Source organism: Rattus norvegicus, chromosome 6, assembly GCF_021556685.1.
Source record: "Rattus norvegicus strain SHRSP/BbbUtx chromosome 6, alternate assembly SHRSP_T2T, whole genome shotgun sequence".
Lineage (NCBI taxonomy): Eukaryota > Metazoa > Chordata > Mammalia > Rodentia > Muridae > Rattus > Rattus norvegicus.
In genome coordinates this window covers 73,049,056-73,074,358 of record NC_141539.1, presented here as the reverse complement: position 1 = coordinate 73,074,358, position 25,303 = coordinate 73,049,056, and the positions used below count along the sequence as shown (strand labels likewise).

Below are 25,303 nucleotides of genomic sequence, written 5' to 3'. Positions count from 1 at the left end.
CCTCCTTTAAAAGAATTTATTTTGGGGTTGGGGATTTAGCTCAGTGGTAGAGCGCTTGCTAGGCAAGGTCCTGGGTTCGGTCCTCAGCTCCAGGGGGAAAAAAAGGATTTATTTCATATTTGCACTAAGTCCTATACCAAGCAAAACATTCGGAAAGAAGAGTGGCCCAGAAAATGCACACACTTGCATGCAACCTAAGGAAAACATGGTGTTGCACCCTATGCTCTCTATGAGTGAAAGAATTACTTCTTCAGGTGTGTGTGCTACAAGATCAAAACCCAGTGATACAACATCTTTATTCTCTTTCCCAATTAGACAAATATGGAGAGAAGTTTTGACCCACACATAAAACCTATATCATCAGGAGGTAGCAGATGCGATAATAAGATAAATTATAGTCCTATGCAGCTCCCCACACTTGGACTGATTCAGCCAAGCTTCAATTGATTCACTGAGACCAAAACAATTTTATCCATTTATTAACATTTTATTTTTATTTATGGAACTAGAAGATAGGAAGATGAGCAAGAATTTTGGCATAAAGTTCTGTCTAGTCATTCTGAGAATAGAGGATTCTGAAGAGAATCTGCTTCTTCTTTTTATTTTTTTCCTTCTGAAGAATGATGAAGCAATTTTCACCAGGGACATGTGACTACAGGGAGTCTGCTCTCTACTTGGAAATTCCTGCTTGGTGTCAGCACACTGGTGGATAAGACACCCTCTAATGTGAAGTGGATGATCATGCCAGCCTTCCTTGTACCAAGGAGGAGTAAAGCTCTGAAAATAATAGGACAGGAACAAGAAAATAGATGATCAGTACAGAAAAGTCAAAGGTTTCTTAATAAAAACAAGATTGTACAAGCAAGAATTATTTGAAAGGTATTTGAAACATTTCAATTTCTCATGGTAATATGTTATTACATTATGCTTGACAAACATATGAAACCTTACTCTCCAAAATCAATAACTAAATCTCTTTAATTGATGTAATCACCAGATTTAGGGATAAATTTTAATATGTTTAATTACGTACAAGGAGTTATACATATCTATTCTATGGTTTTATTTACCTTTGCACGTTTTAATTGATTTTCCTCATTTCTTATCAATTGCATTAATTATATGAATGGAATGGTATTTTTTATCTGAAGGGAGCAAAGTACCATGTGAAATAGTGAGAGAATGATTCTTGGGGAAATGCATTAAAGGTCCTAAAAATTCAACTATTCAAATGTAAATGACAAAGCAACAGTGAGCCAAACCCATCAAGTGGCATATGTTGTCATGTGATTGTTTTTCAGTTTCTCATTGTTAGAAACAAATTGAACTACATTAATAGGAGGAATCTGAAGAAATAAAAATGAAGAAAAATAGATATTTCAAAAGAAAAAGCTTAAGAAATACCTTAAGTGAGAGGAAATTCCTCTTTGGTAGAATGAATCCATGAGGAAACGTGAAAGAATTAAAACGTATCTGTCCATTACTATGAACAGACTAAGATACCAGTCCAAATAATACACATGTAGACAATGACTTTTGGTTAGTGGGATTTTTTTTAAACACCACTTAGTAGTGTGTGAATAAAGAGTAAATAATAGATCAGTAATAGTTCCCTGGAAATCATGAAATAACGATGGGCTCCAATAAAAAAAATCTTAACATTGACTCTAATCGAAGTGTTCATCTCAGAAAGTGTGTTACTAACTCTATATAGTTAAATTTCGACTGAAAAAAAATGGTCTCTAAGTCCTAAGAACTGATTGTAGTGAGATTCTATTTCAATTGTGTAATGGAAATTATGAACATGGTCTTCTAAAACCAGAAAACCAAATATGGAGACTTAGGCACCCAATGAACTTGCCACTTTGCTTTAACCATATGGAATTGCTGTGTTGGGAGATCACTGTTTCAGAGGAGGATTAGGTTTGTTTATCCATAACAATTACGTGGATTAATGCACAAAAATGAACACTCACCCCAGGGTTTTCTCTTCATTCTTTAATATGCGTGCACGCGCAGACACACACACACACACACACACACACACACACACACACACACACAGAGAGAGAGAGAGAGAGAGAGAGAGAGAGAGAGAGAGAGGGAGAGACAGAGAAAGACAGAGAGAGACAAAGAGAGACAGAGAAAGACAGAGAGAGACAAAGAGAGACAGAGAAAGACAGAGAGAGACAGAGAGACAGAGACAGAGAGCTTAGGTCTTGGAAGTTACCTGTCTTGTTTTGTAAGTCGCACCTGTACTGTTGCTACACATCTGTGGAGCTTGGTGTCAGCCAACTGTTAATCAAGGATCACTTCCTTTCAGAGTGACTGATGAGCCACTGTTACAGCAATTTACAAAAATAACTTTTAGAAAAAGGGACTCGAGAGTTCCAGACAGTTCTCAGCAGCCCTGAAAGTTCCATGCTTGAAAGTTCACGCTTTACTAATGTACGGGTAGACAATTCAAATGGTCCATTAAATTTTAGAAATAGAATATCACGGGCAATATTTTCTTTTTGATTACAAGCAATGATAATGTCCCAGATCGTCTTTGAAAGTCTTTAGCCCTGGCAAGGTGAAAAGAAGATGCAGATTAGGTAGGCTCAGCAAGGCATGGTCAAAAAGTGCAAATTCAGAGGGTGCTGGAGAAACTCTTCTCACAAGGAGTGTGACTATTGTCTGATGAAAGGAATTGGAGGATATGGTTTTTGAAGAAAAGCTAAGAAAACAAGTATTTTATGACAAACCTGTTTAATTTTCCTACTTTGGTTTTGTTATCTCGTCAATATTACACTAAAGTTCTACACACAGCCAATGTTTGTGGGATACTTGATGCAAATCTACCAGACATTGAATGTTTCAATTACCAGACACAGGGAGCAGAACGTGTGTTGAAACTTCATGTTCCATTTTTGGTGTACATTTCTTTGTTGATTTATGTAATGTAGCTAATAATATGCAGCCTACCCTCGTTTTTAAACAAACAAATGAACTTTTAAAAAGCTTTTCGTAAGTTGCTAAGCAACTCCAAAGACACGTTTTATTAATTTAACAAATAGCATTTAGATGACAATCCTTAAAGATTTCTACCTCTGCTTTTATTAAAAAAAAAAAAAAAAAAAAAAAAAAAAAAAAAGGAAATCCCAACAGATACCCTCCTAGTGTTCGCCATCTAAAGCCTCAGGGCAAGTCAAAGACATTGCCTTCTTCAATTCTATTTTTCTTACTGGGCAAAATAGTATTTTTTTTAAATGTTACTAAAATAAAAGTTAAATCCAAGGACTTCTGGTGTAGATATCCAAAGTATTCCCAGACCTGAAGATTGTTTAGCCTGGGTCCCACTGACAAGTTGGACAGAAGAGTTTGAAGCTAAACAGGAATGAAATGTTGACTTGCCTAGTGGCATCCAGCAACTTTACCTACCGGGTGCTAATGGCATGCCATCCCCTGTAGTTGCTATAATCAAATTTTTCTGCTGATAAATCCAAAATATCTAAAGAGGGTGGATACAGTAGGAAGAAAACTTCATTCATAGTTGAGAATCGCTTCAAATGAAGGTGAGTATAAATGCTAAATGCAAAATACACCTTGAGCCTAACATGTGGTAGCACTAACTCAAGATTTATCCCCACATGTCAATACCTATCCTCTTCACCGCTGCTGGTGATGAAGACTAGGTAGGTAAGTAATATGACTCTTGGGTAGCACAGCTCTCCCTGTATTTGAATACGTTTATGTTTATGTTTTGGTTTACCATTTCAGTGTAATTCCACTGTATACACACCAGAGTAAGGGGTCCAGTGGTTATTGTAATGATAGGCCTTTTCTAGCAATACCATGTTTCAGATATTTACCTGAATCTTTTCTTAATCCTCTTCAATTTTCTTTACATTCAGAGTTTAGATAGAATCATGTAGAAGTAAGTGTCAGGGGATGGAAGAGATGGCCCAGAAGTCAAGAGCCAAAGCTGCTCTTCCAGAGAAGCCTGTTTGGTTCTCAGCACCGTGTTGTCGGTGGCTCACAGCTGCCTGTAACTCCATCTCCAGAGAGCTCTGATTTCTCTGGCTTCCTCATATCCCTTCATTCACATGCCCATGCCCCATGCATACATCTAATTAACAAAATTTTATAGAAATGTATCAATAATAATGATCTTGTAAGGTTGTTTACACTTTCACCTCGCGTTTTTCCTATCCCACACTTAATACCATTTTATCCCTCACAAGCAAACAGCTTATATGCCCCCAATCTTCACACATGACTTAAGAAGGACAAATTCATTTTTTCCATGAAATTTTTTCCTAATTAATCCTTCCATTACTTACAGTATTATATTTCTGTTAAAAGAATGTCAGGGCTACAAATTAATGTGAGGCAATCATTTTCTGTCTTCAATACGCCAGACACTGAACACTGCTTAGGAGCTCTTTCTATCAATTTACATTTCATTATTTATGCCCAACTAGATTGTAAGTTCCCAGAGGATAGGAACAGGTTTTATCTGTATCCTCTGGCACCTTTTAATAATGATGCTAATAAATATGCTTTACATTTGATTAGCAATTATAACCTTTCAAATTAGTTTCATGCTTATTAGCTCATTGGTTATATAATTTCACTATTTTACAATCAATGAGAGTAGGACTTAAAACGCTCTAGGGAATAGTCCGTGGATTACACAACTGGTGCTCAGTAGAATATGTATTTAATATGTATGTACCAACTGACTGAATTTAGTCTTACACATTTCCAAACCTAAAATTGCTTGCCTGGTTATATAAAAAAATGGTTACGGCATTCAAAAAAATAAAAGTTATGATAAAGAATAAGAATCATCAAACCATTCGAAACACAACAAAGAAAGTGACTCGGTTGAAAAAGTGTTCAATTGTAATAAAGCAGCAGGAGGTAAGAAATCTCTTAGTTTCTAAAAGAGATTAGCTTCATTTTGCAAGGTCTTCACCTCTTATGAAAGAAGTAAAATCGTTTTTTAAAGACATCAAAATGTAAAGGAAACGCCTTAAGAGTAACTTCAACATCCTAAAATTCACAGCATATATGTATATGAACAAGACCAAGAAAAATATTTCCAACAACTTTACCCCCCCCTTTGGGGGCATAGCTATATAAATAACACCAATGTAAAACATATGTGTTTATCTGCCTTTCAGCTGAGTAGAAAAAAAAAAAAAAACTACACCCTCAAAGTGAGCTGATCTGAGGGCATTCCGCCCAAGGAAGCTATCCTTTATCCAACTATTTATACTGAAGGCTAAGTGCAGACTCTGGTCTAGGCCCTGAATGAAGGAAGAGGTCTAAAACTCAGTTGCCGGGTGTGAATCTTGGGCCAACGGTGGAGAAAGGGACAAGTGAAAAGGTCTGAAAAGCCAGAAGTGATTTCCTTCTCACTGGGCCTTTTCTTTCAGCCCTTAGCTCCTTCCGCTCACTTAAGAAGTGAAGGCATTTAAAGAAAAACGGAAATTAAAAACAATTGAAGAGGAAAAGTTTAAGGCATCACCAGCCAGGAGGAAGGTGCCACCGGGCGCCCGAACCATCCTCAGCCACGTGACTGGTGTAAAAGGAGAGAGGGGAGCGACCCCCTAGGCCGGGGCCCGGACTGGCTGAGGGTCTGGCGAGGGCCTGGGGAGGAGGGGCGGCGCCGCTAGCTGACCGCGAAGCCGGCCTGAGAGCTCCCGACCCTGGTGCCGCCGCAGGCCTTCACTGGACGCCTCCTCCGGCCTTTCCCAGAGGTTCCTCCTTGCGGAGCCCCGGGAGCCCGGCCTGAACCTCTCCCGGCACCTTGCAGACAGCGCCAGGCGGGTTAGCGAGCTGCGTCCGAGCTCGGGGATCCCGGGCTGAAGAATGGTTGGGTTCAGCCGCGAGAGTTCTCCGATCCTCGGAACGACCAGCGCCAACAGGCCAGCCTGGGAGACGCCCCAACGACCGCGAAGGGAGCGCAGAGGCCGTACCGGGCCGTGGAGCCTGGCGCCTTCCTTCCCGAAGAGCGGTAGAGCGCAGGAGCGCGCGGGCTCGAGACGCGCCACGCTTTTCAGTCTAAACTGGGAAGAATAAGATTGTTCCCAAGGTCTTGTTTATCCAGAGGGTGAAAAGGGAGAAACTCAAGTCTGTTGGCATCTTCCCTCGCCCCGCCCTACTCTGAATTAGTTCTGAAAAGCCTGCCCAGCGCAGGAGGGGATGGAGGGAGCAACCCTTTTCCTCTCAGCAACCCTCTCTCCCGCCCTCAGTCTCCACACACCCTTCTCTAGCTCGGCTCAGGAGTTCGCACGAAGTCCGCCAGAGGATCGCAAGAACCCCTAGTACTAAGCACCATTAGATGGCTAGCTTATCAAAATGGAAGTAGAAAATCGCTTGCTGGTCACGGTATGATTAAAATTCACTACCCTCACTAGTCTTGATAGTCAGGGCACTTCTACCACATTGTTTATAAACGCCGGTAGGGTCTAAAGAGAAGAGGGATTCCATACGACCTTGCAACTACTAATCCTCTACCTCAGAAACTTTACTTTCATTCCCAAAGGCCAGGCCTAATGACATAGCGGAGAGCTAAATCAGGGTCCTGCCAAAGCGTCTGTTCCCTCCTATCCTGGACAGGGAGAGCCGTCGGGGATCAGAGTCTGAACTGAGTATTCTATAACGTGTGGTTATTGACAAAGGGAGGGGGAGAGTGGAGGAGGGAAATGGAAAGGAAAAACAGGGGGAAAAATGTGTTCATTTACACATTTCCTGTGCAGAACAAAAAAGTCCCACCATCAGCAAAAGAAGCCTTTTCCTCCAAAATAGCAGCCAAAGAGGGAGAATTAGAATATGCATAAAATTCCTTCATTTTCATTTGCACAGAGCATGATTTCCGGCACATTCGATGTAAGCTGCGCGATTAATCCCAACGCCTAAACATTATTTCACTTAGCATCTTTCCAAAACTCACCTAAAGGAAATTACTGTCTTCCCATGACCCCTTTTTAAAGCTACCATTTCCTTGTCTGTCTGCCAATGAGAATTCCTTTGATAGGGGTTATAAGTGGGGGTTTCCTGACCATCCTTCCTCCTTCACTGCGCTGCTACACCGGAGCCCCATTCCCCTGAAAGCTAGCTGCCGGCTATGAAGCCAGGACTGGAAGCCTCAGCCTAATGGAAAGTGTGATTTAGAAATGTGCATAAAAGATAATAAACATGCAGGACAGATGCTCTTTGTACACTCTTGTGTCCTGAAAAAAATCTTTCAAGTTAGCAGTAACCAAGATGCTTGTCCATAGACACCTCTTGAGTACCAGCCTGTCCTCAAGAATAAGAGAATGTCAAAACCTTACTCAGAGTAATGCTGTTCCTCACAAATATTCAGCCTATGTAGCCACTAAATCCCACAGCATAACCCACATCATGTTTTGTTTTGCCACTTACAACACATCTGGTTGCATCTTCCTTGAAAAATTCTTTGTTGTGAAAAACTATTAGCATTATTTGAAACAATTCTTTTTTTTTAAAACCAGGGCTTACTCCTGCCTGTGAAAAGGTATGTTTCTTTTATTTAATAGAATGTGAATAATGGGTGAAAATTTTATGTCTTGACTTACTGTTACAAGAAAATCTTCATTCCAGGAAACTCTACTCTAATTCTTCACTCCATATCCCAGTATGGAAAGAAAATCTATATTTGCTCACAATATAAAGGTGCATCTGCAAAGATTTCCTTCAGTATCTGCAGATTTCAAGCAAATCTCAATTGCTAGTACTTAAAAAGAAATGCTAATATTTATTTGACTTTTAGTTTGCATAGAATAAGCAATATTTGATGCATTTAGTTTGGCATATATCGGACATGAATAAGCATTTAATATATGGTTTCTGTTGGCTAAAGATGTATTAAGGTATTGGGCTATAGAAGCTTATAAATTTAATTAAATGGGTTTGTAAACTTTACAGACACAAAAGTTTCTGCATACTGTTAACACTAAAATAGACGCTTCCAGTTTTTATTTACATCAAATATCATCAGCAGTGAATCATTAAATGTAGTTATTCTCAGTTGTGCAATCCTGTATTGGTTCAGAAGTTCTCAGTCACATGAAATAAAATAAAAATTATTAGAAAATGAGTTCTTCCAAAGCCATATTTAGGGAGTGCATGTAACAGAATTGAGAGCCATGTTTTCTAGTAAGGCTGACTTCCCTTAATGTTCTTACTGAAACAAGTGATAGTTTTATTTCTCAATAAAGAAACATTTCTTAATTAAAAGAACCGTGGTAGCAGAATATTCTCCTTAAAACATTATTTTGGTTGTAATTAAATTAAATATGAGATGCTCTTATCTTATTTTAAGTTGCAGAAGTATGTTTACAGAGGAATTGGAATGAATTCAGTGGGCTGTTGAGCTCCAAGCATTGAGAAATTCTGGGGCGCCACTGAAATGTAGACCTACCAGCACCTAAAGCTGCCACCTCCCACCGCAGACTTACAGAGATGCTTGGGACCTGAGTACCACTTCAGTGTGTTTATTCTCCAAAATGAAAGCTTCTCTTTCTTTGCTGAAATTTAATGAAATAATGTTCTCCCAAACTGGAAGTGTTTTCATTAAAACAAAAAGACTACAAGGAAGTGTAAAAGGGTGTTCAGCCTCCTTCCCATAGACAGCAAAGATCACAAAGAGCTAAGGCAGTGAAGGTTGTGCCCCCCCCAGCTCCCCACCCCCTTGCTTCCTTCTTTTGGTGTTTCTGTTATGGACTGTGTGTGCATTCATGTTTGAAAGAAATATCTCTCACACAATAATAATAATAATAATAATAATAATAATAATAATAATGATATAAAAGTTTCCAGAACACAAACTGACTACTGATATTTATGTCTTTGATTTTGTTTTGTTTGTTTTACCTTTTTAAGGGTCTGGGGTCTGCTTGTTAGACATTGCCAGGGCCACATTCATGCAACTAAGTTTGTCAATCTCTTATCCCAATCCATCCTGTAGCTAAGAGCTCTCCTCATATGTATGGCCATAGGTGCTGAACTGACAAGGAATCTCTACATTCGTCTGTTATTCTTTCCCACAACTGCCCTCCCTCTTCCTACCATCTTTCCCATCTTTCTCATAAACAAGGCAATAATAAACCACCTGCTTGAGAGCTAACATCTACCTGACAAATGCCAAATCTAACCTCATACCTTTTATTTTTTTTTCATTTTATTTCACTTCATTTCCCTTTTTGTGGGGGATTGAAAGTGGGGCTATATGTTCAGGAGACAAGAAATATTAGACTGAGATGATGTTAGACCTACTGATTCTTCCTACCCAGGCCTAGGGCTGAGCTGCCATTTGCTTACCCAGCATGGGTAGCTCTCACAGAAGCAGCTCTTGTACCTGGGAAATGGTTTGATTTCCTGGCTAGACCATCACTGGTGAAGACTACTGCCACTAAATCTACTTTCTTTCCTCTTCTTTAGATCTACCTGTTCCTAAAGCAATAAAAAGAATTCATTCTGGGGTGGGGGTGGATGCGATGCTAGGATGTTGTGTCTCACTTTACAGAGTGGATCCATGTTCTCTGAGTTCCCTGGAAACTTAAAACTCTCTTATTAACTTCCTTGGCTTTTTGAACATAGTTTTTAAATACCATTACTTTCCTACCGACCAGAAATGATCTAGGTAGAACATACCCCAGCCCTCCACTCAAGAACTCTTTACATGGCTACCTCTGTTCTAGACTGCTTTAAGAATGACACCTTCAGGGGAACATGCCCATAGCCATGATGGAGCCTGAACACAGAATTGCTAAATGGCATTTACAAGGGCTACTATAGCAGACTAAGGGAGACTTTCTTCAGAAACTTGAGTTTATCTAGACAGAAATCATTCATGAGCAAAACATGAAATTGGAGGGAGGCTCAACCTCCTCCATGGAACACAAATCTAAGGTTGAAGTGGGTTTTATCTCCTTCCTGTTGGCCTTGGAATTATTTTAAGCTCACCTCTGCTATGAATTTTCATTGTTATTATTAATAGTTTATTTAGCAATATTGTTGGGGGCTTGTTACTTTTCTTGTTGTGGTTGTTACACTATTCACCAGAAGTTTAGGAAGATTAGTCAGATTAATTAGTTTATTGGTAATTTAAAGCTGAAAACTAGTAATTAAACCAAAAGCTATAAATGATCGTGGATGATTCATACCGATGTAGGATTTAGAAGGAAGATAATCTAAATTTTGGCCACTAAATTTTTGCAGCTGTGAAATAACAAGGACTTGGGGATCAAGAATATGATAACTGTTGTATATTTTAGTCACCCAATCACTCTCTCTCCCCCTGGATTATCAGTAATCTGTTTGATAGACTTAAAAACCATTTTTTGAGTAGAGAACAAAGGTGAGATGAATGACCCTCATGTCACCAGATTTTTCACATGGATTCCCTGTGCTCAGGACCATCCTAGCATATAAGATCTCTCCCTTTCAAAACAGCTTTTTCTTTCTCTCTGCTCCTGTTATGAGTCTGTCTGAAAAGGAAGCATACTATAAGTCAAGGAAACAAACTCACCCTTTTAGGCAAACTATATGGAATATAAACTCAACAATGCACTTCTTACAATGAGTTCCTGCTCTTTCAAATATAATTAATGTTTTGATAGTATAGTTCCTTAACTACATATATACACATAAAAACAGACCCACCCTCTAGCTCTACTGTTTGTACATCTAAAACAAAAATGGATACATTCTTTCAGTGGCTCCTAAAATACTTCTAGACCATCAGCACATTAAGATAGCTATAGTGCAAATATTGTCAATTTTGTTAAGTATTATTTAAAAACAGACGATATTCTAGATCGATATAGTCTGATACAGAAATTTTCTACATATCAGGCAAAATCTCCAAAACCCTATTTATACTTTGAAAATTTAATAATGGAAGCATGATCTTAGTATCTTTATTTTATCTAGGTGAGGCTTAATTGACAAATGTGTATAAAAACAAGTAACTATAATAACAAAGTATTCTGACTTAGTTCAGACTTACTTTGTCAAATACCTCATCTCTCTGTTTTAGGTCAATGAGTTCAAAACGTTGGTGTTAGTTATACATAAACACATGTGGCATAAATGGTCAGAAACACAGACGTACAGATATGTAGCTAACAGCATAGAGTTAAATGAAGATGTCTGAGGTTCCATATTTTTGCCTTCTTATATTGCACACCCAGCATTTCATCCTTCTGAATGATTAGCATGTTAAGAATGGATAAATATACAGACAGCGGGCTGTGGCATGCTTTCTCTCTTTAGTAAAAAACGAATACTATTGAACCCAGCACAAATATCAAACTTCATCTACCTACAACAATATGGGATAGAGAACTAGATATGGGAAACTCATAAATTGATTTGCAAACCTCCTGGAGATACTGTTTGATATTTGAACATATCGAAGGTACTGGCAAGAGAAAGAAATATCTTACACATTTCTCTCTTCAAACTTTTTAGAAGGAATGTGTCAAAGAATTTGCTCTTTGTAAACATTTTGAAGCTCCTTCTCTTACTTTTCTTATTTAATATTTGAAATTATAAAAGAAGATAAAAGGAACAAGGGAGTCTATGAATGTGATTTTTAAGTAGATTGTCTTTCAACAATATGAGAGAAACATAACTTTTTCTCACTGCAGTATGATTCTTGAGAACCCCTAATTTTGTGGTTGTTTAAGATGGGGCCCATTAGCGATCTTTTTTTATTGCTTTCCTCCAAGCATACATGTGAGATTGACACTCCTTCACACTCACGAGGTTAACACAGATTATTAAATATTAGTTAATTTTTAACAGAAAAGCCCCTAGGAGTACAGACTCGGTGTTAGTATAGGAAGAAACTACTATCCCGGTCGTTTTGGGTACAGGCAATTGAACAAACAGTTTCTATCTTTGGGTACAGGCAATTGAACAAACAGTTTCTATCGTATAGATCCCCAAGAATGTGTGAAACATAAAGTACAAGTTCTCCCCCAGAACTCCTGATGTGTCCTTATTCCTTCCCAGATCTCCTTCCTTTTGTTTTGCTTTTTCAGTGGAACTACTGTGATCTTGAGTGAGGTTTTGTTTGGCTCTGGTTAATATTAAAGAAGATCACACACGGTTGAAAAATATTGTTATTTTTCTTTAATGGGGAAAATTGGACTCCTGCGTGTCAGATCTGTGGATTTCCGAAAGGCAGTGGGAATGGTACTGACATCACTTTGCACTTTAACAATCCGATTTGGTCAGAGTACAAGTTGTTTGTTTAACCCGACAACTCGGTGCACCCCGTCGCACACTTTGCACACTCATTAAAACGATTATTCACGACCTGTCGAGTGTTTTCGGGTTCATTCACAGGAAAGGCTTGCATCCAGGGAGCAATTCAAGTCAACACTGTCCACTATACCGGCGCACGTGAGGACGAGCTGGTGCATGCGTGAAGGATGCGGGAGGGGTTGGTGAGTAAGTGCCTTGGCTATTAAATCCTTCTCTTCAAGGGACGCTAAGGAATCTCAACCTCCTTACAGCCCTGGACTCCACAACACTTCACTCTGCTAGCTTCAACGACTTGATAAGGAAAAGAAAATTTAAACAAACGAAACAAATAGAGGTAGCTCTCTTCCCGCTCTTCTCTTCTCTCCCTCCCTCCCTCCCTCCCTCCTTCCCTCCCTCCCTCCCTCCTTCCCTCCCTCCCTCCCTCCTTCCCTCCCTCCCTCCCTCCTTCCCTTCCATTCAACCTTCTGCAAAACTTTAGATCCCAGGATACCTTCTGCCTGTGGCCCGGTTCTCATGGACAACTACTGAGGAAAAGTAATTCCCTTTCCACTTCCCAAGGTACCCTTGATCCCCAAAATAATTCAGATCTGTTTTCCATATGTCTTGTATTCACTAGGGGAGGGGGAAGGGTATAGCAAATAAATAATAATAATTCAATGGGGGGGGATCCCTAGATGCTTTTGATAGTTGTGGAAGGACTGGTCCTGTACAATAAGAAAAGAGTTGCAGATAAAATATTAAATAGCCTTCAAGAAGCTACGCCACTTTTGTTTTTGTTTTTCAGTTTTCAGCAACTTTGTAATACTTTGTAATGGCAGTAGAAGACCACAATACGGATGTACTTCCACCCTTACTCCCGCGCCTTTACTTACAGGGAATGCACTGAGCGACTCAGGTATTCCTATTATGTGCTGAGATGGATGCCGGTACTCACCCCATGTGTTGCATTAGGGGAAGGGATATGACTATCTTCAGAAGATGTAATAACACGCACACTAATAAAACATATGTACATACATGTATTCAATATATAGGACATCGTATGGCTTTTTTTCTGAATGACCTTTGGCATAATTTCGAATTAGCATTTGTTTAAAATGTCCAATGTCTAAATGATTCATCCTCTATTTTTTCATTTTAAGGAAAACTCTGCAAACATATAACTAGCTTATTTTTGTGAGGCTAACCCGGACAAACCAATTGAAAACGATGTCTTATTTGTGAGTTTCATTCCATTTAAACCTAAGATCACCAAATCATGTTTCCTATTTATCGAAACATGTCAATACTATGTGTGAAGAAAAGAATGGAGGCTCTCAAGCAGCATGGGGCTTGAAGCAGAAGCCTGTTCCTAATTTCTTAAAAAACGAGGATGAATAAACAATTTATATTAAACTGGCCATACTCTCAGGATCCACTATGAAGTGCATTTAGAATGGATGGGTTTTCACTTCCTATAATAAACTCCTGCATTAAAAGCAATGTGTGACAATAATAAAGAGGGAGACACTAAAATACGGGAAGCAAATAGCTGAAACCTCTGCATAAATAAACACAAATCAATGTAGTAATACATAACACTATTGACGCAGAAATGATCGATTTTAGTCTTCCAACCTGCAATCGGAGTTTGCCATGTTTAATTAACAGTTTTTCCCGGAAAAAATAATAGATAAATAAAAAAAAAGCAATGCCTGCTGTCAAGTCTATCTGATCCTACTTAATTTTTCCCAGAATATTTTAAATAAGATGGGCTGAGTACTCCTTTTTTCCTAAGAAAGCATTGCCAACCTTTAAAATTACATTATTAATTATAGAAATTATTGAAGTATTAAATAATAAAATTGCCACCTTATTCTTGCTCTGAATTTTTCAACATTCATCCCAGTCTCTAATTATTCATTCAGCACATTTTAATAGAGCAAACACAATAGTACTTCCTATTATCAAAGTTTTCTCAAACACTGGAATACTATTGGGTTCAAAGATTCTTCAGCTACGAGTAATATAATAACTGAGAAAGGTGTTGATCCCTCAGTACGCATGAGCACCCTCTCTCCTGAGACTATATGAGCTCTATGGAAGAAAAAGAGGAAAATCTGCACTACTTCAAGACTATTTTGTACTATACATACAAACTGAACATATGTCAGACTCAACAAAATAACTATACTTTAGATTTCTAGAATGTACATCTAAAACAAGGTCGCAAGTTTCCATACAGCTAATTTTTCGTTTGTAAGAAATTATTAGCAGGCAGAGGTGTGTGATACCTTTCAAATTTGGCTTCTGAGTACTAATGGGAATTGTGTTCATAATTTTTTTTCATCTATGACTCTAGGTTTCTTATGCACAAGTGTGAAAAAGAATTTCCAACTTATAATGCTCAACCTAGAGATAAAATCATTGCACATAAGCCGTGAGTGGATTATTTTTATAATAGTGCACAATCAAGAATTTTTCTAGACTCCTGTCATCTTCATCTAGGGCCAAGAATTCAGGGGCAACCAGACCCAAAGGGAAAATATCATCAGTTATTGTTTAGGGCTAATTTAACAGATAATTTAACTTCAAACAACAATGATTAGGTCATTAAATTTCAGAGTCATGAGAAAATGAAAGAACCAACCGAGAGACAATTCTCTCTAACCCCATTACAGTTTTCAGTCTTCCTATTCAATCAAATTAAAACAAACAAACACACTGTATCTGCCTATGCAGGATGATACGATACGTTTGCTCCTTACAGCACACAAAGAGAGAAGCAATAACAGGAGATGAAGAGGGGGAAGGAGAATGAAGGTGGATATTTCAACCCGGGATTCAAGCAATATAGGAAAATTCAACTTTAGCCGAAAATGAATCTCCAACGTATAGTTATTGAACACGCTCTCTAGTACCCACCCGAAATCACAAATCTCTTCAAGAGCTGTATGCTTTTTCCTTCTGTTCGGGCTTTTCTACAATGCCAAAGACTCTGAAATGTTTTAGGCCACAGTTCCAGAAAAGATGTAGGCCATTCCATCTCTTCACAGAGATTTAGATACAGAATTCTGAATTTTTTGTTATTATCATCAGTAACTTTTAGGATCACAGTCTCAGGATTTCTGCCTATTTTATGTTTTGCTAAAGCGATGTGGAAGCTTAACAACTAAGCTTGACGGCTGGAAGAGGGAGGTGGGAGGTGCAGGTGGAAGCATCCCTCGGCATTTCTCATCTTTCCCCTCTAATTCTTTCAAAAGAAAGATATTTCCTAGCGAATCTCCGCGCTTCCACCGGAATCTGCTTCCTAGCCCAGCTTTTGTCTTCCCCCCAACTCCAGGCTGCTCCTAGAGTTCAGGAAATTTCCTATCGGAAGGATTACTCTTTCCGAAACACCAGAGGCATGGGCAATAAACCAGAAGGAGACAGACATAATAGAAGACTATTGTAAAATCAGTTTTTACCAACTACCGGGTGAGTGCTGTGATCTGAAACTGCACCCCACAAACAAAGACTAACAAGTTCTAAGGAATAGGGAAGCGTTCTTAGACAGCTAAGAAGGAAGGGAAACATAAGGGCGCCCACCGCCAGAGCTTTGGGAAACCAGGTCCCTAAGCGGCGGCAGTGTCCTGGGCTAGAGCGCCCTCGCGTTGCTGCTCACCAGCAGCGCGGCTCCTTGGGCGGGTTCGCAGGCTAGGACTGTCTGAACGCCGGCCCCTCAAGGACAGGCCGTGCGACTGAACGGCCCCAGCTAGCTATCCTGCCTTGCTCCATGCTCTGCTGTTAGCCGCTAGCCGGAGACCTAAATGCTGGGCCGAGCCTGCCACTCTACTTGGAGTCCAGCCCGGGAGCCCTCGCCAAAGCCAGTCCGGAGGCGCAGGGCAGGCCATCCCGACACCGCAGCCCGGCCTCTCGGGAGCTTCGGGAGGAGCCAGCCAGAGTCTGGCGCGCTCGCAACCACCCTGGGACAGCCAGACTCTGGAGCATACAGCGCCGGCTCCTAAGTGTGCATTAAAAATCAATTATTTTCTTGAGATTTCCAAAGCCGGGAACTGAGCTATTCCCAACAGGGACAGAGTCAAGCCCAGAATGGTGCTCATTTCCCTAGAATTTTTTTTCTGCTCCGTGAGACCACGAAGTCTCCTTCTCTTAAGTGGTGCTGAACTCGACCTGCACCCCGATACGCTTAGTCTTGTAGAGACCCTAGCTTGACCCAGCCAAAAGAGCTGACGAGAGGGGCTGCACTGTGGTGAGGCTGGCAATGCCAGTGTGAAATTGGGAGAGAAGACAATATGAGAGAGAGAGAAAGAGAGAGAGAGAGAGAGAGAGAGAGAGAGAGAGAGAGAGAGAGAGAGAGAGAGAGAGAGAGAGAGAGAAATTGAGATTCTTCATTGTAAAGAAATTAATCTTGATGCCGAGGATCCCGCATTTGAACAATAAATTTCCTTGTTCTCTGAGGCAGCCACGAAATTCAGAAATCTCTATTCAACGAAATCTTTCTCACACTTTTGTACATACTCTAGTATTCTATTGCCTTCTCCATATAAACTTGCCTTTTCTTCCTCCTTTGAAGTATCTAAATCCTCTTCACCTAGGCATCATCCATAATTTCTGCCCACGTGGACAGATCATGAGTCCTTCCACCTATGACTGTGGGAAAATCTACTCGCTTGGAACAATTTCCAAGTGGGAAAAAAGAACACTTAAGCCTACAAGAGGTTCCATCCACAGTAGTCTGTGGACAAGCTAACCACCCACCACCATGCGGCAGGGAAGACTTTCACTTACCGATCTCCTGGTGAGAGTGTTCACAGTTCTCAAGTCCTCAGCAGCCTTCCAACAACGTCGAGCAGAACCTTGGATTGGGGGGTGGGGTAGGGGCACCAAATCGGGAGGGAGGAAGACAAAACATAACACTACGTCATATATTCCGCAGCCCAGAGCCCCTGGGCCTACATTCCCTGGACAAGGTCTTCAAGAACTGAGTGAGGAACAGGGTCAATTTAGGAGTTGTAAACTAAAAGATAGCTTAGTTTTAACTATTGGTGGTCAGGGAAAGAGTTCCAGAATGGTAAGGCAGAACAATTGGGGTGAGAGAAAAGAGTGGAACTGGAAGCAAAAGAAAATCGAAAATGGATTTTCCAGCTATCTGGAAGATCGCTGATACCTTTTAACTCTTACAGGAGGGAGAATTCAGACATATTGTTGTGAAAGAGAATCTAGATGACCACTGTACTTTTTGTAACTCCAGGATCTGGCCTTGAGTAGAAGTATAGTGAGGGGGAAATTTAAAATTCAATGTTTACCTACCCTGCTTCTTAGAAGGACTGTGCAGATTTTCCTTTGGAGATTTCCATGTGTCTGGTAGAAGCTGGGGACAGGTTATCTGCTGAAGTAGGAATGTACGGGAACCCCGCCCTTTAGGCACAGCTGTACAACCTCAGCAGCCCATCTCGGTCAGCATCAAAACCTGTAATGATCTTCTCCTTCACCCTTTGTTAACCTAATTCTCCAACATGCTTTCAGCCTTAAAAACAACCGACTACATTAGCTACTCACAGAATCAATTCATCAAAATTAAAATTATTTCAATGCATGCAAATTTCCCAATGAGAAAGTAAAAAATACATGTTGTAAAAAAATCAAATTTTTATATGGACGTCTAATATATTTTATGTACCCACCTATTTGGAGTGAAATATGTACCAACTTGAATACATATTATCATCAATGCACTTCCAGATGGATTCTTTTTTTTTCCTCTCTGCCCTGCCTGTGATCATAGAAGACTCGGTAAAACTATCTTGACTATAAGGACACTTGCATTGAACAGTTTTAGATTAACTTAATTTCCAATTTTGCAATTAGAGGAAAATATTTGGAAGAAACTCCCTTTCTGTTGCATTTTCCATCATTTCTTTGTGTTTAATGTATTAACAGTTTCATTAACTGTTCATTATGTCAACTCAAGTAAAATACTAAATGTGTAATATTACAATTTTGAGTTTAAAATATTAAGATGTGATCATTTTCTTTTCCAATTTCTCAAAAAGGGCAGTCTCTTGCTTTGTTTTAAGCAATTATAAGTTTAAATAAAAACAATCTTCAAAGAGTTTTAGAAGTGTTTGTCTGGAATGAACTAAATGTAATCTGCAAAAAGTTGGTGACAATATAGAGTAAAACATTGTAACAAGTCTGAAGTAAAATTAAATGTATCAATACCGTGCCAGATTGTCATTTTTTCAAAAAAGGATCTCCTAAGGGAGGGTAAGCCAGATCAAGATTAATGAAATTAAAAAAAAATGTTCACACACTGGGCTTCAGTCTTTACCAAATTGTCTTTCTGTATAGGTTCTTGCTTATGTCTAGGGAGCCTAATAAACAAACTTCCAATCACATCCTCTACATTTGTAAATTAGACATGTGATAAAGCACGCTTGTACTCCAATATCTAGCTCCCTGAATACAAAAAGTCAAACTTCATTACGGTCTTGAAAGTACAAAAATGTGGTCATTGAAATTATATTTCTCTGTCTTCTAAATAAATATTTTATAAAAATCAAAGTAAGTATAGATAGTTCATGTATGCTGGCCAGAGGGAAAATACTCACAAAAGAAATGTTTCTTCAATTTCTCTTTTAGCTTTACTATGTGAATTCGGCTTTCTTTTCAACTTTTGATACTCAATACTGTATTTCCTCTGTGTAGTACATACTCATTCCATAAATAAAACTCATAGCAGAAGCAAGCAATAAACCATATCTTTCCCCCAACCTAAATGTAGGCCTTTCTCTGTCTGCCTCATAGCTATGAAATGAAGATTTCCTTTGCCTAAAGCCCACATTCCCTGCCTCCCCCCTTACTTTGTGGGGTGTGTGTGTGTGTGTGTGTGTGTGTGTGTGTGTGTGTGTGTGTGTGTGACAGAGAGAGAGAGGGAGAGAGAGAGAGAGGGGTTCACTTTTAAAAACTGTTAGATCTTAAGAAACTCATATCTAAGCAAAATCTATTCTCACATTAAGAAAACAAAATCTTGTCCTCATAAAGAAGATAATCAAACTAGTCTATTTTTGCCTATCTCTCTCTTTTCAGTTTGACTCCAGTTTTTTAAAATTTCTTAAGATCTCTTTCCCCTTCTCCCTTCTTCCTTTCACAACCCAGCCATCCCCATTTCCCAACATCAGCTATTCTGAATTTAAAATCATTTTTAGCCAACCTGCTTCTCCACTAGGTTCACTGCCCCCCTTTCCCTGAGCAACTCTCTAAGTGTTTGCTGATAACATCTTCTGGACAGATTATTTTTCACTGGACCCATTGTAAAAAGTGGCCAGCTTATTGCATTACTGCAGAACACATTTCAGACTATACAAATGTAACAAATGAACAACTTGTCTTCCACAGAATCACCACAGGATCCAATTAATTACTAAACCTTTAACTCAGGTTTTCTAATTATTTTCTGGAATTATAGTAAGTGGCCTGTTTGAAACAATTTGAAAAAGTTTTCACTTTTCATATGTATGCATATATACATACACTCAATATATCTCATATATATGCATATTGTAATTAAAACAAAAAATCTTCCGTGTAAGCAAAAGAAACACATCTATAAATTAAATTATACAAATATATTGAAAAGAAAATCAAACAAATACCTCTGTTGTAAAAATGGAGGTGGAAGATAGGGCTATTTTACTTGAATAACTAGAATTTTAAGTTGATGTAATTAAAAATATAAATATAAACATCCGTCTATAAATCATTACAACAGGTGATCACTTCAGTAAGCTCTACATTCCAACTCAGCACATCTTTATTAGAATTCTTTCACTGTGGGTAAAAAGCCAGAAAAATAAATGCTGACTTAGAAAGTATAAATACAAATAGTTAAAAAAAATGTTTGCAGCATTCATAGCACAAATTGTACCTGAACTGAAGGGATGTATATAATATACATATATAATATATTATATATCATTCTGTATTGCTATTATTCACTTATATCTAACTATATACAAATATTTATTTATAGCTTGTCAAGTTCTATAAACACATACCTGAAACAATATATATCAAGGACATTCTATCAACTGATTTGAAAATAAGCAAAGAATAAACAGCTATGTATATCTTTTTCAGCTGCATATCTACAAAAGCAAAGATATCGGTCGAAATCCTAGGTTTCATTTAAAGCTAGTATTTATTAAGTAGCCTGTTCCTGGTAAAAAAAATTGTCCACAAAGGGAGAAAAAAAACTACTATTCACAGCTTTAGAGTCTCAGCTCAAATTAAAGGAGCAGTTTAAACTCCAGCTTGGCTGAAAAAAAAAAAGCCTTCAAATTTCCTCTAAATCGAATGGTAGTTTTCAAATTATCTCTACTTAATAAAAGAGACAAAAATATCAAGATATATATGAATTTAGCCTATTTTTTATTTCTGTGTGTTCATAGTAAACATTTTTGTAAGTGACAAACACGGGCATATGACCACAGTATCACAATCAAGAAATTTTAAGACAACATTAACAATCACTCAAATTGATGCGGCATTTGCGCAACACAGGTTACATATTTGCAAGGTTTACCTATAAGTACAATAGGTATTAACATTTCACTACATTTAGAAAAAATAAAAGTGACCTGTTAGTGACCACATACATCGAAATATACACAACACAAACTGAAGGCAATCCTTAATTTTGTCTCCTTCGGATTCAATTGAATGGGCAGTGTTGCCAAACTAAACAACCTTCCTTTTTTGTTTGTTTGTTTGCTTGTTTTAATACTTAGTATACCAAGTGCATTTGCTAGAATCCAATCTTTGGTCTAAAAGTAAACAAAAGAAAAAAACAGTTCTTTAAAGAAAAGGACAAAACAATAAATGGCCAATATAATTTCTTGGGCACCTTTACTACAAATTCTTAAATACAAATTACAGTTTAACATTTTAAAACTCTCTTCATAATTTAGGTTGTTCTTCAAGGCCTGCGTCCACCAGATAGATCCATGATAACTTATAATACTGCACACATGGAAATCTGGCAGCCTTTAGAGATAGACTTGTCAGGTTTGAATGAAATGGCAAAGCAGTCACTATTTAGATACACATTCTACTATAATTTGACGTCCAAACCTTATATTCTACAATGTATTCTCCCACATTGCACCTCGCTGACACTCCACACCGTGTTAGAATAGTAAACAACCCTAAAGACTGAACAAACGTACAGAAATGGGGGGAAGGGCTTAATAAAAAATACCTGGACTTATTTTTTAATTATCATTTACAATGCAAATGTGTGTAAAACGTTCACTTACAGTCTGGTCCCCGGGATGTTAATGTATTAAAGGGTTGGAAGAAGACCCCTGATTTTGATGTGTGAAATAATCAGACAGTCCCCCGGACAGTCCTGTCGTAAAACTTGGCAAAGAGGGTCTTAAAGACTCACAGGGCAGGGTCGAGGGGGCCTGCGGCGACGTAGAGGAGGACGCGGCCCGGGCGCTCATGGACGTGCTGGTCTGCGAAGTCATTGACGGGTGCGGGACGTGGGGGAAAAAGTAACTGGTCTGGCCCGCGAGCAGGTTGACGGAGCAGGGGTTGAGGGAGTAGGTCCCGGAGCAGGGCACCGACAGGCCGCAGGGCACGGAGGCGGCGAGCGCAGCGGCCGTGAGGTGGTGCGTGGCGTACGGGATCTCCCCGTTGACCAGCCGGTCCACGCTCAGCCCGTTGGCGGTGGAGAAGGAGTGGTTGTTGCCCAGCGAGTTTTGAGTCAACACGGAGCTGTAGGGCATGGGGTGGCTGGGGTAGGCCGACGTGGTCCCGTTGTAACTCAAAGTGCTGCTGGCGCGAGGGTGGTGCAGGGACAGGAAGGGCGACATGGGCCAGTAGAGGGAGCCGGCGCGGTCCATGAAGGTGAGGCCGGTGGAGGTGAGCCGTGCCCCGCGCTTAAAGGCTAGCTTGGCCCGAGACGTGGTGGAGCGGCGCCGCAGCTTGCCGGTCGTGCCGCCGATGAACACGTCGTCGCTCGACGGGTCCAGCATCCAGTAGTTGCCCTTGCCCGGGTCGTCGTAGTGGCGCGGTACCTTCACGAAGCACTTGTTGAGGGACAGGTTGTGGCGGATGGAGTTCTGCCAGCCCTGCTTGTTCTCGCGGTAGTAAGGGAAGTTCTTCATGATGAACTCGTAGATGCCGTTGAGCGTCAGGCGCTTCTCGGGACTCTGCCTGATGGCCATCATGATGAGCGCGTTGTAGCTGAACGGCGGCTTCTCGTACTTGCCGTTCTTCTTGTCGCCCTCCTTGCCCCCCTCCCCGTCCTTGCCGCCCTCGCCCGCCCCCTTCTTCTCCTCCCCCCCAGCGCCCGCGCCCTTCTCCTTCTCGTCCGGCCCGACGGGCGCCAGCTCCGCAGGCCCGCCGCCTGGCTCGCCTTTGGCTCCAAGTGCGTCAGCCTTGGCCCCGTCCAGGGCGGCGGACGGCGGGAGCAGAAGCGGCTGGGGGCCCTTGTCGTCGTCCGCTGCTGGGGCGCCGCGCGCCTGCGGGGGCTGCGGGGCCGGGGGCGGCTGCTGCTGCTGCTGGGGCGGCGGTGGCGGCGGCTGAGGCGCGGGCGGCGGCGGGTGGTGGTGGTGGTGATGATGATGGTGATGCTGGGGGTGGTGGCTGTTGTGGTGACCGTGGCTCGCGTGGTGGTTGTCGTTCTGGACGGCCTCAGGGACCAGGCTGTTGATGCTGAACGAGGACTTGGGAATCATTTTCACCTCTTTCCTATCTCCCATGTCCAGCATCACCCAGGCGTCGGGGGGCGGCGACGGCGGCGGCGCAGGAGCCGAGCAGCAGCGCGGCGAGCGACCGGCGGGTTCGGAGTGGGGAGCGGGGGGAGCGGGCAGCGGCGGCGGCACTGAGCGCTCCGGCAGCAGCGCAGTTGGACCGCAGGCTCCGGCGCTGGCAAGGCATGTAGCAAAAGCTGCAACCACCCCTCAAGAATTAGAGAGAGAGAGAGAGAGAGAGAGAGAGAGAGAGAGAGAGAGAGAGAGAGAGAGAGAGAGAGAGAGAAGCTAGAGGCAGAAGCAACCCGTCGCCCGGGGTGCAGCGCCCCGCTCCGTTCCGCGCCCGGCCTCCCCCTCCCCCGCTGCCTCCTCCTCCTCGCGCCGCAGCAGTCACAGCAGCAGCAGCGGCAGCCCGAAGGGGGGGAGAGCCGGGCAGCGGGCGGGCGCGTCCCGGAGCGGCCGCGGCGAGGCTAGGAGACAGCGATCGAGTCTGCTATAGCCACAATTAATTTTCCGAGCTACAGGCGCACACTAGGGCTGTAAAAAAATTTTTGGTTTAACCTTTCCTACTGCTGAACCAATCACTGCCGGCGGCGTGCGGGAGCGTCTGGCTAGCCGTCGACCAATCGGGGGCCCAGGGCCCGCCCACCCCCGCCCCGCCCCGGCCCCGCCCCCCACGCACCGCCCCCTCCGGGTGGCGGGGCCCAGGCCTGGAGCCGCGGGGATCGGCGGGAGCTCGCCCACCCGGCCAGGATTAGCGTGGGGCGTGCGCCCCGGGCCTCGGCCGCTGGACTGTGGCCTCCTCCCTTTTTGGGATTATTTTCCTTTGCGGGTCAATATTTATCCTTATTGATTAAAGTTTGTATCCAATTTTTGTCTCTAAGAGAGGGGAGCGCGGCGGAGGGGCGAGCTGTGAGGGTGCGGGAGAGGGCATGAACCCTAAAGACGCGGCGGCCCTGGCAGCGCCCTCGGAACGAATGGGCCAGCGGCCCGGGAGAACCGGGCTTCGGGGGAGCGAGGCCTAGGAGGTGGGACGGGGGCGGCCACGGCCTGGCCGGTACTTACAGCTTCCTGTTGCCCCCGGCGAGCTCCGCAGTGAAGCTGGGCTGAGGGCGGCGAGCGGGGGCGGCTGAGCGGTGGGTGCCTTCTGTGGCAGCCTTCCGCGCGGGCGGAGAGCTGCCCAGGGCGAGCACAGTACCAAACAGTCCCGAAACACGTGCGCTCTCCCTCTGTCTCTCTTCACTCCAAGACTGGCGCACACCCGCCGGTGACCCGGTGGCGTTGTCTCCTCGGCGCTCCACCTCCTCTTCAGCTTCTAGGCAGTACTGGAAGCCGGTAGCCGCGATCGATCATCCTGGAAATATTTTCATTTTGCTTGACATTGAAGAAAATATGAGTGGGCGTCTACTTCCGTTTTTTAAAAAATCCTATGTTTGCTCCTTTTTCCCATTTCACAAATACTTATCTCTTTAAAACCTCAATCTTGAAACACCAGTATGTTGAAATCAGCTCTTATTCTTCCTGGATACTGCTGGAATTCTCTGGGGAGCCCGAGGAAGGTGGATTTGACAGTCCCAGCTTCTGGGGTTTGGGGATGGTTTGTTGGGGAGGTTGAAATGAGTGGGTAGCTTGTGATCCAAGGCCTTTAAAAAGATCGCGGCCAGAGCCAGGGCTAAGGCCCAGCATTTCCCAGGGATTGGAATTTAGTGCGGAGCACATAGATCAGAAACCTTCACCAGCTCGAAGCGCGCCACGTTGTAAAGAGAGACGCAGCCAGAGAGGAGAGGGAGGTGGAGACACACACAGGTCACGAGTATCTTTCCCCTCCTCTTTAAGGTAAAATACTCTAGCCATGCAAGCATTCTTCACTTTGATGAGCTCTTAGCTAAATGATCTGGCAGTCTTGATATTAAAAAAAAAAGGAAAGAAAAAAAAAACAGGGCCTATGTGTGACGTTAAAATCTAGCAGAAAAATGCAATACTCCAAATAATAGGGAGTTATTCCACTGTTCCCACCCCCAACTTTGAAATGGGGCGCGGGAAGAGGGGAGGGAAGGAGAAACTCTGGAGAGAATAAGTCGCAATTAACAGATAGCTAGCGAATTTTAATATACCTATTGGGAATGTTGTAAGGGCTCTTTGATTATTTGTCCCCAAATATCCTTCCAGTGGTTGGATCTATTCCTACATATTTGCTGACTTTAAAATAAGCCATGCATGACGGAAAATTCCAGGGTAGTAGAATTTGCAAACCACATCGGTGCCAAAGG

The 25,303-nt window shown here is 41.8% G+C and overlaps 1 protein-coding gene and 1 long non-coding RNA gene across 2 annotated transcripts; both read right to left on the bottom strand.

The window, feature by feature from the left end:
* Positions 1-462: 462 nt before the first annotated feature.
* LOC102546421 (uncharacterized) lies at positions 463-20,300 on the bottom strand. Its single transcript, XR_015622407.1, has 4 exons — positions 17,584-20,300; positions 17,062-17,129; positions 2,231-2,567; positions 463-777 (listed from the first exon to the last, which is right to left on the bottom strand). It is a non-coding gene; the product is annotated as an uncharacterized LOC102546421 (long non-coding RNA).
* A 381-nt stretch (positions 20,301-20,681) lies between these two features.
* On the bottom strand, positions 20,682-23,496 carry Foxg1 (forkhead box G1). Its single transcript, NM_012560.4, is given in 1 exon segment — positions 20,682-23,496. A coding segment is annotated over 1 exon segment (1,443 nt). The 5' UTR covers positions 23,052-23,496; the 3' UTR covers positions 20,682-21,608.
* Positions 23,497-25,303: the final 1,807 nt, after the last annotated feature.